This window comes from Camponotus vicinus, unplaced genomic scaffold, assembly GCF_025532165.1.
Source record: "Camponotus vicinus isolate PSW18456_S1 unplaced genomic scaffold, iyCamVici1.0 SCAF_9, whole genome shotgun sequence".
NCBI classification, from domain to species: Eukaryota; Metazoa; Arthropoda; class Insecta; order Hymenoptera; family Formicidae; genus Camponotus; species Camponotus vicinus.
In genome coordinates this window covers 16,739,906-16,765,624 of record NW_028141981.1, presented here as the reverse complement: position 1 = coordinate 16,765,624, position 25,719 = coordinate 16,739,906, and the positions used below count along the sequence as shown (strand labels likewise).

Genomic DNA, 25,719 nt, shown 5'->3' with positions numbered 1-25,719 from the left:
TTATAATTATGTAATTTAATATTATATATTTCGCTTCATGATATATAATTATCATATCAAATTGTATGGCAAAATTTATATATATATATATATATATATATATATATATATATATATATATATATGTTGTCAGTAAATTGAACGGTTTTCAAAAATGATATCATATAAAATCGTACATATAATTTCGTGTAATCTTTTTACAGTGTGACAGTTTCAATAATTGTTGCACCGGTTTCGTATGTAATCCATGGGCAAAACGTTGCACTAGAGGATTCTTCGAAAGAATTCCACTGAAGATCAAGAACTTCAGTAACCAAATAACGAATGAGGAATGAGTGATTGACCCGGATTACGTTTCATAGATTCATGATTTAATTTTTTATTTAATTTAAATACGAATGTATTAAATATAATTCATACTACTATAAAAATATATATTTGCTTATTCGTTGTACGGCGAAATTTCTTTCATATTCTTCTAAAAAGACGAACCTTTTTTTAAGTCATTAAACTAATTAGAAATTAAAATCACTATAATTGTGAAAATTATGAAGATTATAAAATGTATTCTACACATATTTATTAGAGTTTGCGCACATCTTCAACGTAAATTGTAACAAGATGACAATTGTCCGATATTGTGATATAATTAAAAATTATATAATGATAGGATTTGAATTGATTATTTGAATTTTATCGTACAATGTAGTCATAATTTGCCACAATCAATTTTATTTTTATTTTCCATGTTAAAAAATATGCTTTTACAACTGAATATACGTGTTTACTTAAAGCACTCAGTGATAAATCATCTTATTTTGAGTAATCATGTTAAAAAATAATATTTCATCAAAAGTGAAGTTATTAAAGAAACTTTATTAAAAATTTATTATTAAAAATTATTTTTAATAGATTTTTTAAATAGACGATTTAATAATATAATTTTTCAATAATATAAAAATACAATATAATTATATAACTCTTTATGTTTAAAAAGTCATATTTAACAAATAATAATTTATGAAAAATTTTTTAATTGTTTTTACATGATTTGCTACTTGATATGGAATTATTTAATTACTAAATAGAATTATAATAATAATGAAACATTTATACAATTTTATATTTTATAGTGCAGTATATATATATTCTCTCAATATTACAAGTTAAATTACATAATTAATATAATCAGGTATATATATTATAGATTATATTAATTATGTAATTTAACTTGTAATATGTATTGAGAGAATACTATAAGACACAATAAAATAAAATTTAATGTCAATTAAATACAAAATGCCGTATAAAATGCTGTTACACAAAACTGCAACAAAATATGAATTTCTTATATTTATGAATTAAATAATTAAAACGATAAAGCTATTATTTTTTGCTGTGACAAGTCTTACAGCACAAATGTTTTTTCTTATATATGTAGCAAATAATGTAAATAATATTTTGATATTTGCATAAGTGTATTGACACAAGATATAAATAATTTCTGAAAATCAAATATTGATTGAATTGGGATCATCAATCGCGATTTGTGTAGCAGGCTAGAAAAGTAACTTATCTATTTTGTATAAAATTACTATATATAACAAGCTATATATAGCAATGCTATATATAGCAATGCTAGAAAAATAATTTATCTATTTAGTCATTTATAATTGGTATGTGTAAGGTAATTGCATAGGCATTTGCGCAAGCATATCGATAAGTGGAGAGATGACTAAGAAAAAAAAATATATAAACGACACGCAACCGAAAAGAGTCCATAAGTTTATTTCAATTTACATTCGTTAGTTGCAATATTTGATTAAGACAATACGATTGATCTAAGTTCGAGAAATCAAAAGAAATAATCGGTATTATAGCAATGATTTTCATTTCACATAAAACACTCAACACTTGTATTCAAATTATTTTAAATTTTAAATTATTTCAAACTTTTAGATCTTTAATATTATTAGTATTTACGATTTAAGTAGTAAATTAATATAAAGCTATTTTAACAATTTTTAAAAAAGAATTATTATTATTTTATTAGATAGCATAATGCAGATTGTTTATAAACAAATGTAAATTATAGGAAAAATAAATATTAAAAAGATGAAGTACGTTATTTTTATCATTTTCATCATAATTATTATGGCTCTTGCGGCTCCTCAAGGAGATAAAAAAGCTAAATGCAGTCATTACCTGGGACCTGTAAGTATTTCGATTATACTTATATTTTTTATGCAATATATTTTATATATTATACATAATTTTTATATATATATTGTATATATTGTATATATTTTTTATGCAATATATTGTACAAGAGAAATTATTTTGTGCGGATCATATTGAAAGAAAGAGAGAACAAGGAAAAAAAAATAGATCTATTCAAATTAAATTATAAAATTTTTATATCTTACATAATAATATAAGGATATTAAGAGATATTATATTAAATTTTTATATTTTATTTTTTCAGTATTTGTAATAATAATAATTAACGTTAATTAGTAACATTAAACAATACTTTCAAGTATCATATTTTAAATATTTCAGTGTCATCAAGATAGTGATTGTTGTCTTCATTTAGTATGTTTGCGCGCTGAGTCAGAATGTGTACGCTATTACTGAAACAGAAGTTTGATTGTGCCCGGAACAGATACAAGATCTCTTGATCCTAGACCATAACATAATGTACCACTTGATTGATGCTTTATACTAACACTTTTTCTTTGAGAAACAGTTTCTAAATAAAGGACATATTTAAAAACTGTATACTAATAAGTGATTCTTTAAATAAATAATTACATAATTGATAAATGTTACTGCATAACTATACTTTAACCAATATTTAAAATAGATAGAAAGAGACAAAATATTTGTGAAATGTTACTATATGCGTTGAAACTGTACTTACACACAATCATTAATTCTTCGGTAATGATGAAAACGAATTAGACGACCGCGCCCATTATTATTTGGAGGGATTATCGTAAATACATCTGCGGGTATAATCGGATGTGCTTGAAATTTAATATCTATTATTACACGCTATAGCTCCTACCATGAACGCTATGTTTAGCTGTTAGATGCATAATTAAATATACATTAATTAACCAACGAGGTTGATGAATGTGTAAAAAGATCGGCGCGTGTTATTATTAACACTTTATAAATTTATAACTAAAATCATATAAGAGTTCAACAGCAAATAAAAAAAAATATTTATTTTATATATCAGAATATATCTATGATTGTATATGTATTAACAAATATGTAAAAATGAATAATTAAATAGTTTTATACTAATCGATTATATTCAAAAAACTTAAATTAATTTTTATTTTTTTTTTACAATACAAAAATAGAAAAATAATAAATAATAATAATAAATGCTTTATCAAGCGATTATGCAATAATTTGACTAAGTGTTCTTATTTCTTGATAGTTATCGCAGTTAATTGCATTGTTATTACCAAATTGGACGTAAAATAAGATAAACATACTTATTATGGAGCAATTGTACAACTATTATATTTTATCGATAAAAGTAACACACGTGTAAAACTTTATAAATATTGCGCAAAACACGTGTGTTCATGGACAATATAAATGCGATATAAATGAGCATGATATTTAATAATATTGAAATAATTGGTATTATGTTGCATTTTGTTAAACTGGAGATCTGACATACGCACGCACTCTTTATACGTTTATATTTTCACCAATTAAATGTAAATTCTCGGGTATTTATATTGTTTCATATTAATTTTCAACAATATGTATACAGTCAAAATCGGTAATGCATTTTGTATTGGCAAGGCAAAAGCTGTTAAATATACTATGTTACTGTTTAAATATACTAGTCGCTACTTATCATTTTTTCTCTACCTACAAATTGATTACCTATTATCGATTATCAGTACCGAATAATACCAAAAAGAGAGTATATTTTATATTTTATATTTAGATATGCAAATTTTATGACATTTAAAATTTAAACAGAACGTATGTAAATATTCGTTTTGTACATTTCTTGAATATTTCATATGCATCAATTGACACTGAAAAGCTTAAAACGGCGATAGCACTTGAGTCGAACAGACGGCGGTAAATCCGTGAAACGCGAATGTCGCTTAAAAGCGTCAAGCGTGTCTGCCACTGTTGCGGATATACTAAAAAGGTTAATTCGGCTCATGATGTGTCGAAGCTTCGCCGATGACAGGAAAAAAACCTCGACTATATTCCTATTCAGCCACTATGGGCGAACAAAAGGACAATGCTACCAGATGATTCAGTTTCCTTTCCTGTTGTTTCCTGTCAACCGAATTAAAGAACAAGAGCGCTTTGTCGGAGAATCAATGGAATGCACGAGGCGCGCAATATGCACTCGATAGAATGCCGGCGCAAAGGGCAAAAAGCACTTGTGCATTCGATACTGTTGAAATGGAAAGAGAATATCAGCGGAAGGCGCCTTTTTGTATTCTCATATTCCCGTTTTATGCGTATAAGATGAACCGTAATAACCGAAATCTGCAATAACTGCAAAACAATTCTCTCGCAAACGTGAGTTTAAGATTGATGTAACGGATGGATCTATAGTATAATTCACTCTTTCCCAATACAGCGTTTATTATTTTTATTGGTTTAAGTCACGTCGAAATTGCTTATACATGTATATACATTATGTTCTAGATATACATTATATATTCTAAATTAAGCATTATGTTTAGAATATATAAGTGATTATTGTATATTTAAAATACTGATTTTTGTATATTTAAAATATTGAATCTTTCAAGGCATAAAATTAGCAAATATCATGTATTTTAAATGTAAAGCGGACATCTCTAATTTTTCTCTAAAATCATTATATTGGAAAAAAATAATAGGCCAATTCAAATATAGAAAAATTGTTAATAAATAAAAATTTTTTAAAGAAGCAGATAAGAGTAGATAACTGTTAAAATATTTTTAATAGATATAAGTGAAATGTTTCAACTAAAAACATTTATTTAACGACACTTTAATGTGAACGAATATTATCTACATTCTTTAACACAAATTTTTATTTATTTATAATCTCGCTCTATTATTTTTGTACTTATTTTTTCAATATAAACTATTCTTAAATAAAATTATTGGAAGAATCACGAAAAATCAAGTATTATTAAAAATTTTTCAATTAATGTATATAAAAAAATTTTTATTGATTAAAATGTAATTATTGCCTCAATAGGAGAATTTAACACGATATTATAATGCTTTCTTAGAATAGATATTCAAAATTAAATAAAAGATCTCTTCTCCGAAAAAAGTATGACGTCAACTTTCAAAGAAATTATTCTTAAAAATATATTTTTTAGTAGATATGGCATATTTTTTTTTACATATGTCACATAATGATTAATAATTGACCGGATAATGTAAATGCATGTCATAAGTAATGTCGATGTTAGATAAAAGATTAGTAAACAAAGAAATAGAAAAAGAAATATCCATGTATATCTGAGAAAATGTAACTGCTATAATCACTGCCTCGTCGACCACGTACAATAACATGATACGTACAAATTTATCTGTGTGAGTGTCGTAGTTGTATAAATGCTTTGATCGTTGTAAACGAAGAAATCAGTCGAGGTCGAGCTTTCTAGACGATCAGAGCCAAGAAATAACGTTCGTTGAAATATTCCGTGAGTATTTTTATCAACACGAATTATTAATCGTATACGTCTTTTTGAAATTTGTGTTATTCTAGGTATATTTTATATTTATGATTTATCTACTAAAAAGAATTTTAATAATTATTATAAAACTATTTATATAAAAAAACATTGATTATTTATATTAAAAAATAGAAAATTATTGACACAATAATAAATTTTATTTATTTGATAATTATTATATTCGATAATTTGCAATTTTTTAATTTTATCATTTTTGTTTTATATTAATTAAATATATTTTGGGAATATATTAGAGTACATTTTTTCATTAACGAATCCGACATATTTTTACTCTTATTATCATTTTTAAATTTTTTGATATTTACTACGTCATGATACATATATGTCCAACAATGAATAGTTACAAAAAGTTGTTACATTTTCTCATATACATGACAAGATGTTGCTTATTTGATGATATTTATATATACATTTATGTTTTGTACATATACGTCTCATATATTACTAAACAATTGTTCGTATCTGTATTTATTATTTATTAATAAAAAGAAAATCAAGTTTTAAAATCGTAATTAAAAATATTTTAATGTTTGTTACGCAATCATACACAAATCCTGTATGCTATATAACATATATTTTGTGAGCGTCTAAATATTGGATGTAAACTAAAATTGTGAGATTTGATCGTAATAAGCAATCTTTTATTCATTATATTGTTACGTTATTAGACAATATTGCAGCTCACTCAACATGTACTATGTTTGTTGTCCATGATTAAAATAATTGCATATTTTGACAGAATATTAGACGTTTTCTGTTAACCAAATAATATAAATTTACAAAATGCGATTCAGTGGTTATTTTGTCGCCATTATAAAAAGAAATATGTAAAATCACATCGATAATAAGTGTAATGTTATGTCTTTTTATTATTTATTGTGTAATTTTATACTTATAATTTATGTAATTCCATATATAATATCTTTTTACAATGTATTAGAGAATTAATCAAATAAAATTGAGTTTGGATGATTCATTCATGTATACTTGTAACATGGCTATACTAAATTAAAATTCATGGTCGACTTATCGCATTACGTCAGCTTAATTTACGTCTGAACATGTCTCGCATAAATTACCAATCAAAGTAATGATATGTATGAGAATGTATGAAAAATAAAATGATTGAAAAATAGAAAAATTGAATGTATGAAAAATAAAATGTTTTATTCTAATATAATTAAAATTGCATCAATTCTGTATTATTTGCATTAATTTTAATCTATTGAAATTATTTGATTGCAGAATAAGAAACAGTTTCTGTAGAAAGATGGCGAAATTAATATTATACGTCTTCATAGCATTGCTAGCTGCGTCTCTTATCATGGCAACTACCGATAATAAACCGAGCTGTGGTCGACATGGTGACCCCGTTAGTATACACACGTTTTTATTTATTTTTCTGATAAAGTCGCTATTTCTTTCACTCTCATTTCTTAAAAGTATACGCATTTATGATCAATAAGGAAAACGGAGAAAATATTCTTAATTTGTAATTTGATAAATTTACTAATTTTACAATGAACTTGTGTAATGGATTCTAAATGATTTAATATAAATATTTATAATAGTCAATATTATTACATAATCAATACAATATTATACAATAATGAAAATATATAAGAATATTAATATTGAAAAATAGCTATTTAATATAAAAATTTAATATAAAAGCTATTTAATATAAAAAAATATAAGTGCAATTTCTCAATAGCAATGCCGTCATGATCGAATCAATTCAGAATGAAGTAAAAAGTATTGTTATATATTTATTAAAAATTTAAAGAAATTTATTTTTAGTTTTCTTATTATTTTAATTTGATAAATTTTTGTTTATATATTGTACGAAGTATTTAATATACATATATATATATATATATATATATATATATATATATATATATATATATATTGTGTTAGGTATTGAACACCATCTTGTTTCATTTATTAAACATTTTTGTTATTAATTTATTAAAATATTTTCTTAAAAATAAGATTCATGTCTTATTAATGTTTAAATTTATAGAATTGATATTAATATTATTTATCGTTTGATTAAGTTAAATTGATGAAAATAATGTTTTATTTATTAAATTTTAGTGTGTTTCTGGATCAGAGTGCTGTACCAATTTGAGATGTCACTTTTACGCACATAGATGTCAAGTTGTAATTACTGAAGAGGACCTAATGGCTCAACGTGAAAAAATCTTGGGTCGAAAAGGCAAAGATTATTAAAAGATTTAACAATCTTATTAAATCATCTGATTTTTTAATCTGCAAGACTTGCAAGAAATCAGGCAGTAATATATAAGAGATTTATGTAATATTGACCAAATTATATATATTATATGACATATACTTATGTTAGTATAGGTGTAAATAATGCGATATCTTTTGACGAACAATGCAAATAAAAGCATAAATTGAAAATGGCTTACTTATAAGAATTTTTGAAAATATTTATCTATGTTTGATAATGCTTAAAATATATATACCTATATTTTAAAAATACCTATATTTTTTATTTTTCTTTTACTTTTAATTTTATATAGATATTTGTCATCATATTTGTCATCATATTATGTTAACATTATTTTAATCTTAAAATTATATAAAATAAAAAATAATTTATCACTCACCAATACGATGCGCAACGGCTGAGTTATATCATACATAATGTTGATCTATAAAAATACAAATAAGTTTGAATTAAAATAATGTTCGAAGTAATTAATATTTTAAATTTCATTACGTGTAATTTTTTATTTGTTCAAAATCAGATGTTTTTTATTCTTATATAAATCAGATATTTAATTTAAAAAATTTCATAATTCCTTGAATAAAATTTTTACTAGATGTAAATTTTTATAAAAATATATAGATAATTTATTTTAATTTAATTTTTTTAAATTAAAAATTCAAGTTTGATATAAATAATAAATAATTATAAATCTTAAAACATAAAATATAAATATTTGCAATGTATAATTATATAATAATATAGTAAATAATGTATTTATATAACAATATACTAATAACGTTTTATATAACAATATGATCGACATAAAAATTACCTTATAAATTTTTATGAAACAATATATTTTATGTATTTTGAGGTATAAAACTGAATCTGATCAAAAAGATTTTCATTTTGTATATAATTGTGTTTGAACGCAGTGATTGTGTGTATGTATTATATATTATACATCGCATTGCTATAAATTTTAAAATAATATGTGTCTTTTATAAATAATAAAATACATTTTTTAGTTCAAAAAATGATGCATAAACTATTACACATTACTACATGATATATTGCATTTATATGTAAAAATAAATATATATAATAAATTATATACAATCGCGTGCATTCGATATTATTTTCTTAATATTCTCGACATTATAAACTTATTTGACGATATTTTTATTTTCACAACTTATTGCTACTAATACTTACTTTACTGATATATTATGGGCTTGTGTTTTTTTTAATTATATAGATTCACATTAACGACGCGATATATTATATTCAGGCACATACTACGATTCTCGTTCGATATTATTTTCGGCACTTCCCGTACGCTACTATTTATTTTCTCTAACCTTAACTCACTTTAACTCTCTTTACGCGATGACACAAGTGATCTCATGACTATTTATAACATCGTATTGTGATATAATTGATTCTTCGATACGATTATCTTCCTTTAATAATCATGATATGCTCGATTGCAATTATATTTACACCACAAGTGTCCTGACGCCACAAATAATAAAACGACGCGCACAATATATTCTAGACGAAACGTTCCGATTTCGCGCGACTTTCGATTCCGTTAAGCCTCGTCTACAATAAGTCGCAGGTCGCAAGTCGTGTAAGTAAATTGACCAACTACAGTTGGTTATTCTGATAAATAATAGACTGTGATTGGTCAATTTGCCTACGACTTGCGACGTATGTACGACCTATTGCAGACGAGCCTTTAGGGAGCCTCGCGCCTAACGTCACGTGACAGCCATATTTGATGACGTAGTGTCTCGGAACATCGGAATCGGACCAAGACTAACGAAATTAGAAATTGGAATATTTCGCGCCTTCCGCACTCGTTTACGATATATTGCTTGCGGTCGTTTATAGTGCTAATTATACAGATATAATTGCGATCGAGAGTATAATGCCATAAGTGTCAATGAAACGCAATCGAAATACGTGCTATGATTGGTATGTATTCATAATTATATTACGATATTATATGTAATCTCAGAATCACTCGTCTCACGATATGACTTTAGGTTAGAGAGAGAAAGAGAGAGAGAGGAAGTTAGTTATTACTTTTATTTCATTACTATTATTTAATAAATTTAAGTATTTAATATTAAAATAATCTCTCTCTGTAATTAATATTTTATATACATTATATATCATACAATATGTGGAAAATGGATCGTCATCGAAATTGTCGAGATAAACGAGCACACAATTAACAATTTTTACAAGTAAATTATTAAATAAATTAAAAATTATACTCACCCCACGATTACTCTGCCGCTGCCAGATGCCTTTCCGAGCCCTGTTTCTCCTTTTGGTTTATTTCTTGTTGCTCCTTCGTGGCACTTATTCACTCACACGAAAAAACACAGTTAATTACGAATAAGTAAAATACGCGTCGATCGCGAGATACTTTGTACGACACTCCCGATGTTAATCGCAGGCGACGTGTACTTTATTATAATATTACGTTAGAAGAATAAAAGATGAAAATTATATTAATACAATTATTACGAAGTTACAATCTGTTTCGCGTCATTTAATTCGGTGATTTGTATGTTATTCCGATAAGGAAAAGAGAGAGAGAGAGAGAAGAAAAGAGAAAGGGAGAAAGACGAGAGAGAAAGGGTGAGAGAGAGAGAGGGAAGAGAGAGAGAGACAGGGGGGGGAGGGAGAATGATGATTATATTATATTTAAATCGATGAAAATACGCGAATACACGAGGTATATGGAAATCTAAACATTGTTAAAGATACAAGTATTAGCCGTAAAGATCGAAATATAATGATAATTTATTTCTGTTCTTTATTATATCGATTTTTATTTGAAGATCGAAATATTTATTTTGATAAATAATTAAATCATTGTTTCGATACGCGCACAGCTTGTAATTACGATATTTAATTAATGCTGCGGACAATTATATCTTTATTTCAAAAATAATCGCATTTGCGTATCTTGTCTATTTGAGTATCTTGTCGCGAACACGTTCCAGAAACTAATACGCTGATACTCAAAGGCACGCTCCGCTACCTCTCCCCACTCCTCCGTCTTGCCGCGCGAGAAAGTCGCACATAACAACAATACACGTCACAAAGGGACGAGCGCTGGAATGTGTGACGTGTATGTTCGTCTTGTTGTCATTTGCGTCTCGAACGGGGAGACGACATCCTTGTATTATTATTCGAAATACGATCGTGATAAGTACTAACATTAAGAGAGGATCAAACGTGATTATTTTCTGAGCGATTATAGATTATCAACTGCATGATTAATTAATTCTCGTAATTCACGATTATTGAAAGAAACGTTGCAAGTACCAAACAAATCGATTTTAAATCGAGTGGCATTATTTACGCGCATTTACGTAATTATAAATATATTAGTAGTTGTATATTTAAACGTGTATTTTAATATTTATTAATTATGTATCATAAATTCATCGTTTGTATATCGTTGTAATTTATCAAAACGCGTATTCTTTTTGCTGTATTTGATCGAAATATATCAGACGAATAATCAATGATGTATATTTTCGAATATCGCGCATTTTGCAGATATATATCTTTAATTTTAATTTATAATTGTTTATAATTATATAATATAATACAAGATAAAAATCATCCTGGAATAAAAGTACATATTATTTATTAATAATAGAGTTACCACGACAATGGCGCACAAATTTAAGCGCATGATTTTTGAATGACGAGCAAATTGTAAATTCGTGATATTGATATGATTTTCACGTTTGTTCTCTCTTGTTAATAAAATGTGCGTCGTGTGCGATTAACATTGTGTCGCGTAATTATCGTAATCTATTGATTAGTGCACGCGTGATTGTAATTAAAAAATTGTGTTTTTACAAGTGAGCGGCATGAGGAAACAACAAAGGATGAAGAAGAGGAAAGGAAAAAGTCTAATGAGGTGTCGGGCGAATATGGTGAGTACAATATTTCTAAAAATTTTATATATTCATTTTTTTATATTTATATTAAAAATTATATTTATATTAAAATTTAACTTGCAAAATATTTGTAATAATATTTTTATATAAATGCATATAAAATAATTTAATGTTATAATTAAAATTTATAATTATTTGGATTATTATATATAAGAAATGGATTCTCTCCCTCTCTCTTATTTATGTTACATATGTATATGAGTATGTAATAATAGTATAAAGTTTACATTAAAAAAATTTTGTTGCGGGAATTATAAGTTTTTTATTAAATATTTGTACTTTAAAGACAAATAAAAAATTTAAATGTACTTAACAATTATCTGTTGAAATAGTAATTATTTTAGACATTATTTTATATGTAAAATTTGAATATATTTTTAATGTATTTTACAGATCAACGTGTGTGTGTCTATTACAACTCCATCAATGTGCATCGTACCGGTGAGTCCTAAATTATGCTTTATTTTAATCTCGAGATAAAATTTTAATACTTTTACTTTTTACTTATATAACAAGTATTTTATATTTGCGAGGTGTGCGTAATCAAAAATTTAATACATAACAAAGTTTATACAAATATAATTTCTATAACTACATATATTTATGAAATTGCCGTAAAAATGCTTGATATTTTTCTCGAGTAAAAAAATGATATAAGTACATATTTCATAAATTGGGAGTTAATTAGCATAATTTTTTTTAGAAAAAAAGCATTCATAAAATGGCTAGATATTAATTTTTTTCGTAAAATAATAAATTTAGTTAATTCAAAAATATTATGTATAACAGTTTTTAAGATTATTTACAAAATTATATTTATTCACAATAAAAAAAATAATTTCAAAGTTTAGAAAAACTCCCAATTGAGCCCAAAATTTTCTCATTTGTGATACGTACATATGCGATTAAAAATTCAAGTTTTAATTTAATTTCAAATTATATAGTATGTATGCGTGTGTGTGTAAACCTTATTATGCTCTAATTATATGTATCCATTTTTATAGACCTGCTTGGTATTTATTAATTTTAAATTTTCACTCGATGAACATTCCTAATTTTAATCGAAGCATTTGATCAGTTATTACGCTATTTTGTTTTTATTAACAAGAATGTTTTTAACAAGAATGTTATTAATTGCTTGCATTGAGTTCCTTAGCAATAAACTATAATGCATGCTTCAAAAAAACTTGTCCAGGTTGATGAAAAAGGACATTCCGGGATTGTCGAGTGACGAAAATTTCGAACGGATAGATCCATCGCGACGATCCGGCTTTGTCTACCCTGTGCGCCTCTCTACGTCCCGTCTGTTATATTCGAGGACATTTAAATTCACTATCTCCTATCTCGGTTTACCCTACACTCGTTAAAAGGCGAACCTTTGTTCGATAAAAAGACTCTGTCGGTATATCCGCAGAACGGAGTAAAAATCCCACCGAACTCGACATGTTACGTGGCGTGCGAAGGACAGGTGCGCGGGGGTTCGCTAGGGTGGTTTAATAGCATCGACTTATCTTTCGATAAGCCCGTACCAGAAACCCGCCATATGGCCGATTCGAAATCGCTCGTGAACGATTTCTTTCCACGTCTCCAGATTACGACGGATAAGTTAATGACACATAAAACTATTGTCATGGTTGCCGTATCATGCCCCAAATCCGTACACACTCGCTTCGATATCTTGCATACATCTTTGCCATTAGACGGAATAATGGCTCTTGCAAAATGGCGCGATTGCGAACTCAAAAAGTTAAATATTGGTAGGAGACAGCTTGCCGCGAGTACTTAGGACGATCTGCTCTAATAAGAGGTCTCGCGAAATTTTTTGAGAAGTTTCTCTATAATATTCTACCGTGAATTTATTTCATCGACGGCCCGAGGCCTTTGTAAATTTGAAAAGTAGGTAGACTTTGATTCAAAGACCAAAAGCTTCTTCGGTTCGTTATACAAAATTTCCGCCGTGTTCCAATCTCATTAGCGCCGGCTTAAAGTTAAGCGCCCCAACTCTTTTGCACCGGACCGCATGTACTCTTTGACCATCGCGGTATGTTTCAACAGAAATCTAACCTTCTTGACAAATTAAAGACAGACGTACATATTTTTCAACAGGAAAGAGGTACATCAAATAATCATATTGTAAAAAAGCATGCATGACGATTGTTTCTACTGAAACGTGTTCAAATTTCTTTCTACTGCTCGGCTATTTGTTACTTCTGCTTTAAATTTATGCTCTTGTGTTCATTATAATTTTAAGAAATATAATTTATTTTTTTTCTTTTGGCAATAATATTTTAGATTACGATACATAATCAATAATTTAGATCTTATAAATTTATCACAGCTTATGATAGGAAAATAATTTGTACGTACTTCATAATTTAATTTTCGTAAATCTGCGTCTGTTGCGATATCGATAAGCCAAAAGAGAGATCTATGTATATATATAGAACCGATCTCTAGTAAAGACGTCACTCTGCAAATATTTGTTCGCTGTCTCTTATCGTGGCTCTTATTCTAGCTTAATTGCCATATGGCGCATGGTCATATTTCATGCGCATGTTTTTCGTCTTGACATATATTCGTATCGTGCACATACATAATTTCATATATTTTTTTATTTTTTATGACACAATTGATATTTTTATTAACCAAAGAGAGATTCCAGCAGGATTTTGTAACAATCAATTGCTGAAAGCACATTAAAATATTTTCGATTATTTTCGATACGCATTTATTTTTCGAGCTTCGAACGAGTTGTAGCTGCCTGGAATTCTTTCGTATGCCGAATCCGGTTATATGACATACTTGGCTCTCGAAAAGAGAAAGCGTACTGATGAGCGTCATTCTCGAAGTAGTGTCAAGGCCGTGCCGCAAGGACGGCCAATAGAAGCCGCGGGAAATTCCAGCGTCGAAAGCTTTGGTACTCCAGAAAGTAAAAAGAAAAGGAGAAAGAGAGAAGAAAGAGCGAAGAAGGATATACGAAGAGAATATCAGAGACAAACGGCGAGTCGAGGGCTTGCCTCGACTCGACTCGAGCATCTCTCTTCGTGGTTCCTTTTAAGTTCTCATCCGTGAGGCATGTCGCGTGGGTCCTTCAACTCGCTTTTAAGCTCGTTTCCGCGGCGGATCGCGTCGAATGTTAAAAGATCATGGCAAGCGGAATATAAAAGCGGCGGACGAGAGGGCGGTGGTCGAAGGTATAAGTGATATAAAGAGAGAAAAAGAGAAAGAGAGAAATGGAAAACAGGTCCTCGGCCTGTCCTATTCTTGGGCAAGACCTACTCGCCAGTCACAAGGAGCGACGTAATTCCGGCAGCACGCCACAATATGAAAACATTATCGGCCTTAAGCCGGAACGCATACAGCAATGTGCTGAGCTTAGCTGCAGCCCCGGCACTTGCAACGCGATCTCTCGTTGCATTGCCACGTCAGGACGTCAGGATTTCAGGTGGGTACTTGTGTCCGCCGGATTCGCATGGCCCAAAAGCGATCCCGGGGAAAGCACGGAGAAAGGGACGCGCCGGAGCCGATTTGCGAAAGGAACGAGGGTAGGATAGGCCGCAGCGTTTCCAGCCTGCACTCCGTCCCAAATCCATGATGGATTCGTCGGGAAAAGAGCGTTAATGAAACTGTCGCCAGATTATACTCTCTGACGGCGCTTCGAGGACGAGATCGAGGACTCGTCTCGTCTTATTCGACGTATTCGAGTACGCGCGCATACCTCCGATCCGAAAGGATTTAATCCAAGTATAATCCCGCGGCTTCGATAACGTCGACAATTATCAATGATCTTGATATTTTCCTACGCGCGGATAAAAAGAGCATTTTTAAACGTACGCTTCGTCAATGACCGCGGGGAAGGGCGCGCATGTAGTGATTTTCCGTTATCGGGTTGATCCAACGAGGGGGAGTAAAGTGTGACGGTGACGAGGACGGACGGGCGTCGAAGAGAAGGCGAGGAGTCGGCGCATCGACGCCTACGACGATACAAATGCCCGGCTACTTAGAGACAAGGGAAATGGGACTAGCCATTTGGGGCAAACTACCCCTAGGTTGCCTCACGCGACCGATCTTATCGCCTGGCTCAGCCTGGGTCTCGGCTCGGACGTACACGTACGTGTGACAGGCCACCATGCACGAGGCGGAGGCCGCTCCGGTTATCTTGTCGCGGAATTGATTTCTTGCATTCGTTATTTCCTTGGAACTCAGCCGGCTTGATAATTTTTTTTATTCCGCCGACGAATCGCGACGATTAAGCGCGCGTTGAAATATTCACGAAGATATTATCTGCAGACACACGCGTCGAGGAAAACGTACTTGAAATCAAGACGATTGTTACCGCACGCGCGAGATTCACGTTAACATCCTAGTTAAACGTGTTTAAATCAATAAAATTTTACTGCTAAATCAATAAGCATGACGGTAAGAAAAGTAAATAAATGATGTATTTCGTCGGCTTAACTCTGTTATTTTTTCTTGAAAAATATTTTCTATTTATCGCGATCACACCACAAAACCAATTTACGCGATAATAGCTGTAAAATAAAAGTGAAAAAAAATGATAAGCTTGTATAGTACAGTGTTACATTTTGAAATTTTATTGACCGAATGCCAATGACACGGGAAATATATTGTATTGCGTTGACCTAGATTGTCGAGATATATTGATACATGCCTATCTGAATGTTAGCGTTTGGTGCTCAAATTGATCCGGAATCACGATCGCCGTTTAACTTCCATCATTGCAGGCTCTGGCACAACTTCTCAAGCACTGCTTATTATTATATTTACCGGTATCCATCCTGATCAAACGATACCGCCGGTAGGGTCGAGACTCCTTTGCAACTTGAACGCTTACACAATCATACCGGGGCATTTCGCTGAGATCCTTTGGATTATACGGGGTCGGTCTTGCGAGTAACTCAAGTCGAACTTAACAGTCGGTTAAGTCCGCGGATAGTTCGGACCGTTTGGCTAGTCCGGTTCGTACGAAGGGCATGAAGTCCGAACTGTAAGCCACTACATAACCCCCGGCGGCCATGGGGTTCGGCCGAGGTCATGGAGACGTGCCAGTCTTATCTCGATTTGCATAAATTCATAGCTTGCGGCTTAGGCCCTCGGAGCTAAGGACACCGGGCATACCTTATTCCGCGTAATCAAACTTTCAGTTCTATAATCGTCTTATTCGCAATCAATGTGTTTCGAATTTCATTCGTTTGAAATAATATTATTTATATCGGAATAAAATTATTCATATAATAATATATATATATATATATATATATATATATATATATATGTATCTTAGTATTTAGATTTCTTGTGCAGCTTTCCAGTCACAAGTAATAGAGAATACTGCTGAAATTTATTAAAACATTGCGATATATCTTTGTATATTTGTTACACGTACGATTGATTCGTTGACAAGTGTTAGCTATCATCCGCTTTTAGTAACGCGAAAGCTTCGCTTTAGGGCAATTATAGCTCGCGGAGGCAGTACGTTGCTTCGAATAAAAGGCATTTGGCATTTTTGACGTGCGTTCGTCGGCGCGATGGAAGCCTTCGGGGCGTTTTATGAAATTAATAAAATATTCACTCGGCAGACACAGACAGCAAAGTAAGGCATATAATAATTTTCTGACACGCCACCTTGTGTGTGCTGTCTCCGACGCACACACGACGGTCGTACGTGACCGCTATCTCCGAATCAGATCAGAAAATGGCGCAAACTCCGATAAATAAGATAAATAATGTAATGCGCCTTCCGTACCCGGCGACCCCTTCCCGCGAAAAACTTTGAAAGTCGCGTGCACGTCCATCAGCGGCGAGCCCTAATGTCGTGTTTCGCGCGGAATGACTACGATTGGCCTCGTTCAAGGAGATTCGCCGGGAGTGACCATTATGCTGCTTGTGCTACGCGGAGTAAAAGTCGTTATTTGACTATCTCCGATCGCGTGTCTGTGCGCCAAGCGTTACTCTATCAATTTCTTTCGTGCCATTAACCCCATTGACGTGCATTTGCACTTTGATGCCGCGCATGCATTTGCCTTACGAAGCCGACAGTAAATTTTCGATGGCGAATAGTAGGAAAACAATCCTCGCCAACTAATGCGGCAATAATTTTAATCATTAATAGATAGACGCGGGCGTCTACGAATAATTTGCATCATTTATTCGGGTCCTTCCGCATAAGCCTTGCGAGGAATATTCCCGGATTTCACGAGGCTTTGATATTTTTAATGAACGCGCGAGGCTAAATTCCATGGGGATCTCGACGGACCGAGGATACGCGATAATCATTAGACATAGATTCGCAGGGGTGACTGTCCGTTCCCTCCGTTTCAACCCCGTCTCCGTGCCTCCGCACTTATCCACCGAAATTCAGGGTGCCTCCATCCGTTCGCCCCTCCTGCCCATTCCGCCAGGATGCAGTTCCGTTCGCAAACTCGGACTGCAGCCATGGGGGATGCACGGGGTGGTGAAGCGGTGCAGTCGGTTGCCATGGCGACCTATCGTCACTAGACACCCTTCACCCCTCATTTCACCTACGTTCTATCCCCATGCACGGTGATCCGGCGGCCGGACAACATCGTCCCATACCAAGCCAAAAACACTGGTCTCTTATTACGCAGCTAAGCCCGTGAATTGTCTTCTCTACGTAGAGTTTCGACCATCGATTCTCTCTCCCCGTTCGATCGTTCGCGCAACCAACGGATTCTTCTATCGTACGCCGCACGAACAAGATGTTACGCTTCGACAACACAATGGCGAATTACGCGCGTCTGAATTTTTGGCAAGCTCGTTGCCCGTTATTCTCATATCGTACCGATATGCCGCGGGATCATTAGCAGCCGTGTTCGCCATTCAATTCAGGCTAGTTCGCTGTAAAAATAATTACATTTGGTCGCTACGGGAAATGTAATACAATTGCCTCGCGCAAGGATACCGAAATGTACTCTAATTACACTGGGAGGTAATGAAAAATAGATATACAGGGTGCCGTGCGCTCTGCACATGTCTCGCGTCTGTAGAGAACGAAGGTTTGTTTAATAATTAATAATCATAATATATACACATTTCTCCCTCTTTCTATAAGCATGTATCTCCTTGATAACTCTAATATGATGGCGAATGAAATGAAAGTGGATCCATTTTACTCAGCTTTCTCATAAGCAAATGTGTCCGACGTTATTTTAGCGCCGCGTGATGTCTTAATATATTCGACGATTTTCCAGATGACAGTCACACCCTCTTTTAGTCACGCGACAGGAGACTTTACGAGGACGAGAATAATTAACGGGATGGGAGTTGATAATGCGAACGTTTTGACGGTCAGAATATTTCGAAATTTGAAAATTTCGAATCGGTCTTAACTCGATGAGCGACGAAAGCGATTGGCGGATTCGAATTAATACGTAGATAAAAAATGCATCTATTACGACAGATTATTTAACAAATTTATTTGATCATAATCATTATTCAACATTATTCGAAATTGATAATTATATTAGAAAAAACATACACGATTGATCTTTTGTAACGAAAAAATCGAGCGCTTTTGATTCTCTAGACTTTTACATGTTATACCGGCTACGCCAGTTTAGCATTGGCAACCGATGCTATCTGTCGTGATAATTAATAGCCGACGCATACCTAAAGCGACAGTGAATCCGCGCATAGTGTTTATAGATAGTAAAGCGACGTGGTATGAGCGAGCACGCAACGCGATCAATGGGACCGATCGATTGATCTACAATAAACGCTATATACACCGATAGTGCTGATAGTCTGTTACGTATTCGGACAATCGGGGACGAGGGGGTGCACGACCCCTTCGTGTCCTGCTGGCACAGTGACCCTGTTAGCTATACGCTAGCCGGCACATTCTCGTACAAACACAAACTCACACGTACGCGGCCGCACGTTCGCGCGCGCCGGCTATGTACACTGATGCGCGCGTATTGGTCGCCATCGATACCGATCAAATACCGAAGATTCTGAGGCAGCCCGAACGCACGTGCCCCTCGCACCGAGACGCCTGTTGCACGTGATGTCGCCCTACGAAATATTCGCGGACTTTGCGCCTTCGACGCTCCGCGCGAGCGGAGGTCATCGGCGGAATCCTGATATCACGTTGACAGACGTGTGTCTCGTACGAACGACGATGCTAATAATTTAATATTATGAATATTCTGAGATGGGGCATTTTTTCTTTACTCATATCTTCATACATATATTTTTTATTTATATATACTTATATTTAAATCTCTAAATCTTTAAGAGTTAAAGATTTTATGGTTATCAAACTTTACACCAAAATATACAGCAATTTATTTATTTTTCTTAAGACAAGAATAATAGTCTTGTTAATATATTAAATTTATTAAAACAGTATATTTTTTTGAAAATAATTAAAGACTCTTAAACGAAGGGAGGAAATCTTTCTTTATTGAATAATAATTGAACGTGTTTCGAATATATAATTATGAATCACACAAATAATTGAAAGTATGTCGAATATATAATTTATAAATTTCCTCTTGTTTTTTTAAGAGTATCAGATACGTTAATAATTACGCGCTTTAAATTCGGAAATCAATTGACAAGCTTAAATAAATCATATCTGCGGAACAACAATCAAATTTCACAAAACATTGAAGATTTCAATTAAAGGCGCATAAATAAAGCCGGAGAGATGATAAATGTCTTCTGTCAAAGCAGCAATGTGATCCTCGATGAAACGCATACTGCTCGAATAATCACCTGCGAATTATACCGCGGCATCGTTATCGCTCACAGACGAGATAATCGCACGATCGTAATTATCGACGATGCGATCGACCAGCCGATCGACGGAACAAAATTTATTGTCATATCGTATTTAACCGGCGGCGTGAACTGTCCGGGTCATTGCATATGTGCATGTGTGGTGCCTGCATGTGCATATAAACGCATGTATACACACACACGCATACGTATGTATATATATAAGCATATATATATGTATATATATAGTATATATATGTATATACATGCGTACGCGCGCGCGCGACGCACCCCGTGCAGATCTCGTGTTTATTTCCACAATCAGGCGAATCATAATGCTATTATCAGAGGGTGCAACACGGGGATGAACCATCGTGTCCCTGTACCATGGTAGCACGACCCACTGATACGGTGACCCTATTGAATGTGAACGCAATCGTGTCCAGGACGAGCCACGGTTAGGCTCTCAGCACATGATCTTGTTTGACGTGAAAACTTGAATGTCGAGAATTTTGACAAAGTCATATTTTTTCAATTTTCTGCAAATGCGAAGACGCGTCTGTTTCATGGGATGAGATGCGTGTGAATAACACATCGGAAGAAGTCACATAGTGGAGTTGAAATTGTAATTGAAACGTCGATAAAATATTCATCAATTTTTGTGACCCCCACCCCCTTCCATGTACGTCTCTAATTTTAAAGAATATCTTTTAATTATGAAATACATGTCAAAGTAAATTTTTAGATATATTATTTTTATTTTTAGAATTAATTTAGTTTAAAATTTTTTACGCCAATTAAATTCATTACTCGGAGAATAACGTTTGAAATATGAAGAATCTGTTTAACAATCCTGAGAGGATAAACACATGCACTGATCATTAACGATGTAACGTTCAAAAATATGTCATGAGGTATTTTCATTCTAAATTTTATCATTAATGAAATCAAAGATAATGATCGATACGATCCTCATCGAGTCCGCATAATTGGCCGGATTTTATACAATGGAAATGACGGTGGATATGCGGTTGATTTATTGTGGCGCTGTACCGTTGTTGCCGGTAATTTTATCTCCATCAAACGTTTTTCCAGGAAATCGAAACCAAATGGGAGTATTAATATCTCATTGTACGCTCGCGTGTCGCCGACACTTTTCCCGCTCACGCTGGGCTTTTCCATCGATTTATATCCCCTCCCATCATTTTTCTCGCCGATTAAAGTGAGTACTCGCGAAACCGCGCGCATCGAATCACAGTGGCAGCGTTTGAAATTGACAAAATGTTCATGATCACAAAAACAATTATACGCGGTTCGTGATTTTATTATTGACTTGCCACGGTGTCGATAATCAAACAAATACTTGTAATTAACAGCGAAAAATTAGCGTGAAGTGATCCACTGTGCCAACTCGACAGAGAGCAATTTACAAGACGGCTTAATTAAAAAGCACTCTATCAATGGCATTCGTTTGTATTTTTGATTTCCAAGTAATAAACGATACGCATTAGCGTAATCTAAATTAATCCTCCCCTGTTGTAATTATTTTCGATTCTGCATCAATTGATGAGGCATGATGCGATACAGTCTTTTAGCAATAATATATTTACGATTTTAATTCTATGCTATTTTATTATTATTATATTTTGGAATTTAATATTTTAATAGCTTGGGATATTTGCAGAAATTGAAAATTTATGATTTATAATCGGTAAAGCTTAAAAGATTAAAAATTACAATTAAAAGCTTTCAGATAATCATTACGAAACCTTTCTAACCGCATAGCGATAATTCTTGTCCACACACAACCACTAGGCTTATTATTCCTTGAATGTTCCTTAGGCCATGAATACAATGAATCTCGAAGGTTATAGCGGATAAAGATAGTCCCCTCACGATAACGTCGCACTAAGATACTGTTGTTTCGAAGCAAGTAGCATATCTTGATTGGGATCTCTGTCCCTTACGGTTACTTAGTAGTAAGTAGCATATTAGATGTGGATTTGCATGTAAAACTCTATTATTTGCATCTATAGCTAAAATTGACATACGATAAAATGTTTCGACATTAGTGCAAATATATATATGTGTGTGTGTGGGTGTGGGTGTATGTGTTATATAATTCTACATCTGTCTATCTGGTCGCGAATCGACAAGTCCATAAACCAGATCTCTTTCTTTCATTGTAAAAACTACGCAATTGTGCAAAAGAGACTCGCTCGCCAAACGGTCATATCTGCTTTGTGCCATAAAGTCATTTATTTCGGCCGGTAATGAGAACATAAAAGACACCTGCAGAATATATAATGCGTATGCCGTTATTTCACATTTTTACGAAGCGAATAGCCTTCGAAATGATGGGACTTTACGTCGAAGAGGTGAAGATCTTTGTGATGCGAAGTAAAAAGGTCTGTGCAAATTACGTAAAAACAGCAAATTTCAATGGAAAGCCAAACAAGAATAGAAAGAGCAAAAGACGATCACTTTTTTATGTGTAAACAAAATTTAATCTTGTTCTTCAAGAACTTATTCGTGTACGAAAATAAGTATTTTTGATGATTTGTTGAAACAGCAAATCGAGCTACTATTCTACTACGCAAGCCAAACTTAACGTTATACGAGTAATTAAACAGAATGTGCAACAGGCCGTGCGCGATTTATAATTTCCAATAAAAGCCTGATGCTTTAGTTAAATTTTCTGTGGCCGCTGATCTCGTTGTATAAAACAGAAAAACTAAATATCACTTTATGATATCGATTAAATTATAAATCCGCATAATCCCACATTACCGCACACCTCTAATTGCCATCAATAATTATCGCATACCTGTCAGTGCCCGGAAACGTTGTTAAAATAATGTTTAAACTGCACGCTTTAATTACGTTGCTACCTGTTGCTGCCTGATTGCAAAATAAATATTTATTTGTTTGAATATTAATCTGTTATCTGTGCATACGCTTGGATATTATGAGGAAAAATATTCTTGGCTGCGCATCAAAAAGAGAATTCGATACTATCGGCCTCCCTTTAAACCACTTTAAACCAATCGCTACGCGGATATATCAGTTCGCCACAGTTTGTTTTTATCAGTGTTTATTGTATTTAAAATACGATGTAAATTTCATCTGCTCAATGAAGCGGACATAAACGCGGCGCGTTTCCCGATTCAGATACTTTTATACAAATCTTATTTTATATGGACGTTTATAAGAGAGTTATATTACCGCGACTGAAAATAAGTTGTCTCTCATCAGCTTATCAAAATTATCTCAATATTATCTGCAGACGTGTTAAAAGATACCAGTAAAACCGTTAAATTTAACGAAGGGACAGTTGGGTCATTTTAAGACAAGATAAGAAATAACCGACTCGAGATTGTGCGTGCAAGATGGTCGGTTGGGAATCTACCATGCGTTAAAGGCGCATCGCTCGAGGGGGTAAGCACGATGCGTGTCTATCTTGGCGTGGGGTGCACCTGTTGGGGGTTTCCCCACAAGGAAGCGAGACCTCATGTGCGTGGGATATTCACTCACTGTAACGAAGACGTTGGCGAGAATTACGTGTCGTTTTAAAGAGCCGGATATCCTTTCGAGACACTGGCCCTTTAACAGTTCCAACGGTTATTTTTACGAGGGATTATTAAGCAATTGTTTTACAGTATATTTCGCAGCGAAAAATCTGCAAGATTCAAATAAAATGTGTGCATGATATAAATGATAATTAATTATAATAATTTCCATATAAGTATTTTTTATTTTTAACATGTATATAATTGCATTAGATTCCTTTTTTCAAAAGCAAAATTATTTCGATCGCATGAAAATTGCGCGAGAAAAATGCGGAAAGGACATTCGAATCTTCGAACATTTCAGAGAGGTTTGTATCCATGCCCTCGACGATTTTCGCTACTTTATTCAGAAACAAGGGATCGAGGCTTCTGCGACGATCGGGGCTGAACGCCTGGGCAGCTTGAAGCATTTCTGAACAAACGTAACGTGAGCAAGTTTCCAGGGACGACAATCGGTCGTCATAGTTACCGGATTTGTCCGTTGTCCCCGCACTCTGGAGAGCGTACCTTCAATCTGCATTGTTAAGATCGTGGACGCGCGAACGTCAATAAGTGCCGCCACTTACGGATGCATTTTGTGACGGTGCGTATGTGCGGGTTTGCGTGTGTGGACGCGCGGGCGAACGTGCGGAGGCGCGCGCGTGCCTGAGTGCGCGGAGGAACGTGTTGCGGGTTCACGCCGCGGAACCATTCGGAGAATGTGCTCGGGTAGAACGAGGCGAACAGGATTCGGACGCCATTACCGCGGACATTGTCCAGCGGAAATCATTAAACTAAAATCTAACTACGGGCTAATATAGCAAACCCGGGCCTATTCTGAAAGCTTTCATACCCGGCCGCAATTCGCTTCGGTTTAGGCCGCAAGTAGCGGGATGGGACAAAGCGTAGCTCGTTGCCGAAATTCCCACGGATTCGCCAACGATGATGGAATCGGGACGAAGACGGCGAAGTTTCGACGTGAATCTATACAATAGTTTCGGTTGATATTCGTTTTCATAGATACGCTATTCTTCTCTAGTTTAAATTGCACGTATTTTGCAATGGGTTACATATAATACACGCATTATACGTATATTTACATTTTAACAATTCTAAAGTTTAATTGCATATTTATGTATACTTGAAAACCAATGTAACTCAGATGCTATTTAAAATATCGTTTATACAATTACAAACTCCCAAAGGCGATATTTAATGTTTAAGGATATGGTTCAATCAATTAAATACACGAAGACTCAAACGCAGCTACTCAAATGTATTCCATAGATGATTTTACCCTAAACTATCGACGTTGAGCTGTATTAGCTGTTGCATTTGACTTGAAATTACATCAACAGTTTTATTCTAAGAATCTTAATAACTTTGATATTATTTGATCCATGAATAATTGCTAA

At 33.0% G+C, this 25,719-nt stretch overlaps 2 protein-coding genes, 1 long non-coding RNA gene and 1 pseudogene across 6 annotated transcripts in view; 3 read left to right on the top strand and 1 right to left on the bottom strand.

Annotated features, from left to right (window-relative positions):
- The window catches only part of LOC145977091 (uncharacterized), a 158,336-nt gene extending 147,216 nt beyond the window's left edge, over positions 1 to 11,120 (bottom strand). For 2 of the 3 annotated variants that reach the window (XM_083108762.1, XM_083108764.1), the window contains exons 1-2: positions 10,288 to 11,120; positions 8,396 to 8,440 (exon numbers count right to left, since the gene is read on the bottom strand). In XM_083108762.1, coding sequence (XP_082964888.1) covers positions 8,396 to 8,431 — 36 coding nt within the window. In that variant the 5' untranslated portion in view covers positions 8,432 to 8,440; positions 10,288 to 11,120. The remainder of the gene's footprint in view (positions 1 to 8,395; positions 8,441 to 10,287) is intronic. The other variant, XM_083108763.1, reaches the window with a different exon arrangement.
- On the top strand, positions 1,679 to 3,241 carry LOC145977197 (uncharacterized). Its single transcript, XR_014440458.1, has 3 exons — positions 1,679 to 1,871; positions 2,096 to 2,214; positions 2,563 to 3,241. It is a non-coding gene; the product is annotated as an uncharacterized LOC145977197 (long non-coding RNA).
- LOC145977092 (omega-conotoxin-like protein 1) lies at positions 5,545 to 8,267 on the top strand. Its single transcript, XM_083108765.1, has 3 exons — positions 5,545 to 5,702; positions 7,002 to 7,128; positions 7,857 to 8,267. The coding sequence occupies exons 2-3, from the start codon at positions 7,027 to 7,029 to the stop codon at positions 7,989 to 7,991; spliced, it is 237 nt and encodes a 78-aa protein (XP_082964891.1). The 5' UTR covers positions 5,545 to 5,702; positions 7,002 to 7,026; the 3' UTR covers positions 7,992 to 8,267.
- Positions 9,784 to 25,719, top strand: part of LOC145977089 (uncharacterized) — a 98,662-nt pseudogene continuing 82,726 nt past the window's right edge. The window contains exons 1-3 of the transcript XR_014440408.1: positions 9,784 to 9,978; positions 11,896 to 11,969; positions 12,387 to 12,434. The product of XR_014440408.1 is annotated as an uncharacterized LOC145977089 (transcript). The remainder of the gene's footprint in view (positions 9,979 to 11,895; positions 11,970 to 12,386; positions 12,435 to 25,719) is intronic.

Coding starts and splice junctions, on each gene's coding strand:
- LOC145977092 (XM_083108765.1), top strand. CDS start 7,027: ATGGCGAAATTAATATTATACGTCTTCATAGCATTGCTAGCTGCGTCT. Junction 7,129..7,856: donor GTGGTCGACATGGTGACCCC/GTTAGTATACAC, acceptor ATTAAATTTTAG/TGTGTTTCTGGATCAGAGTG.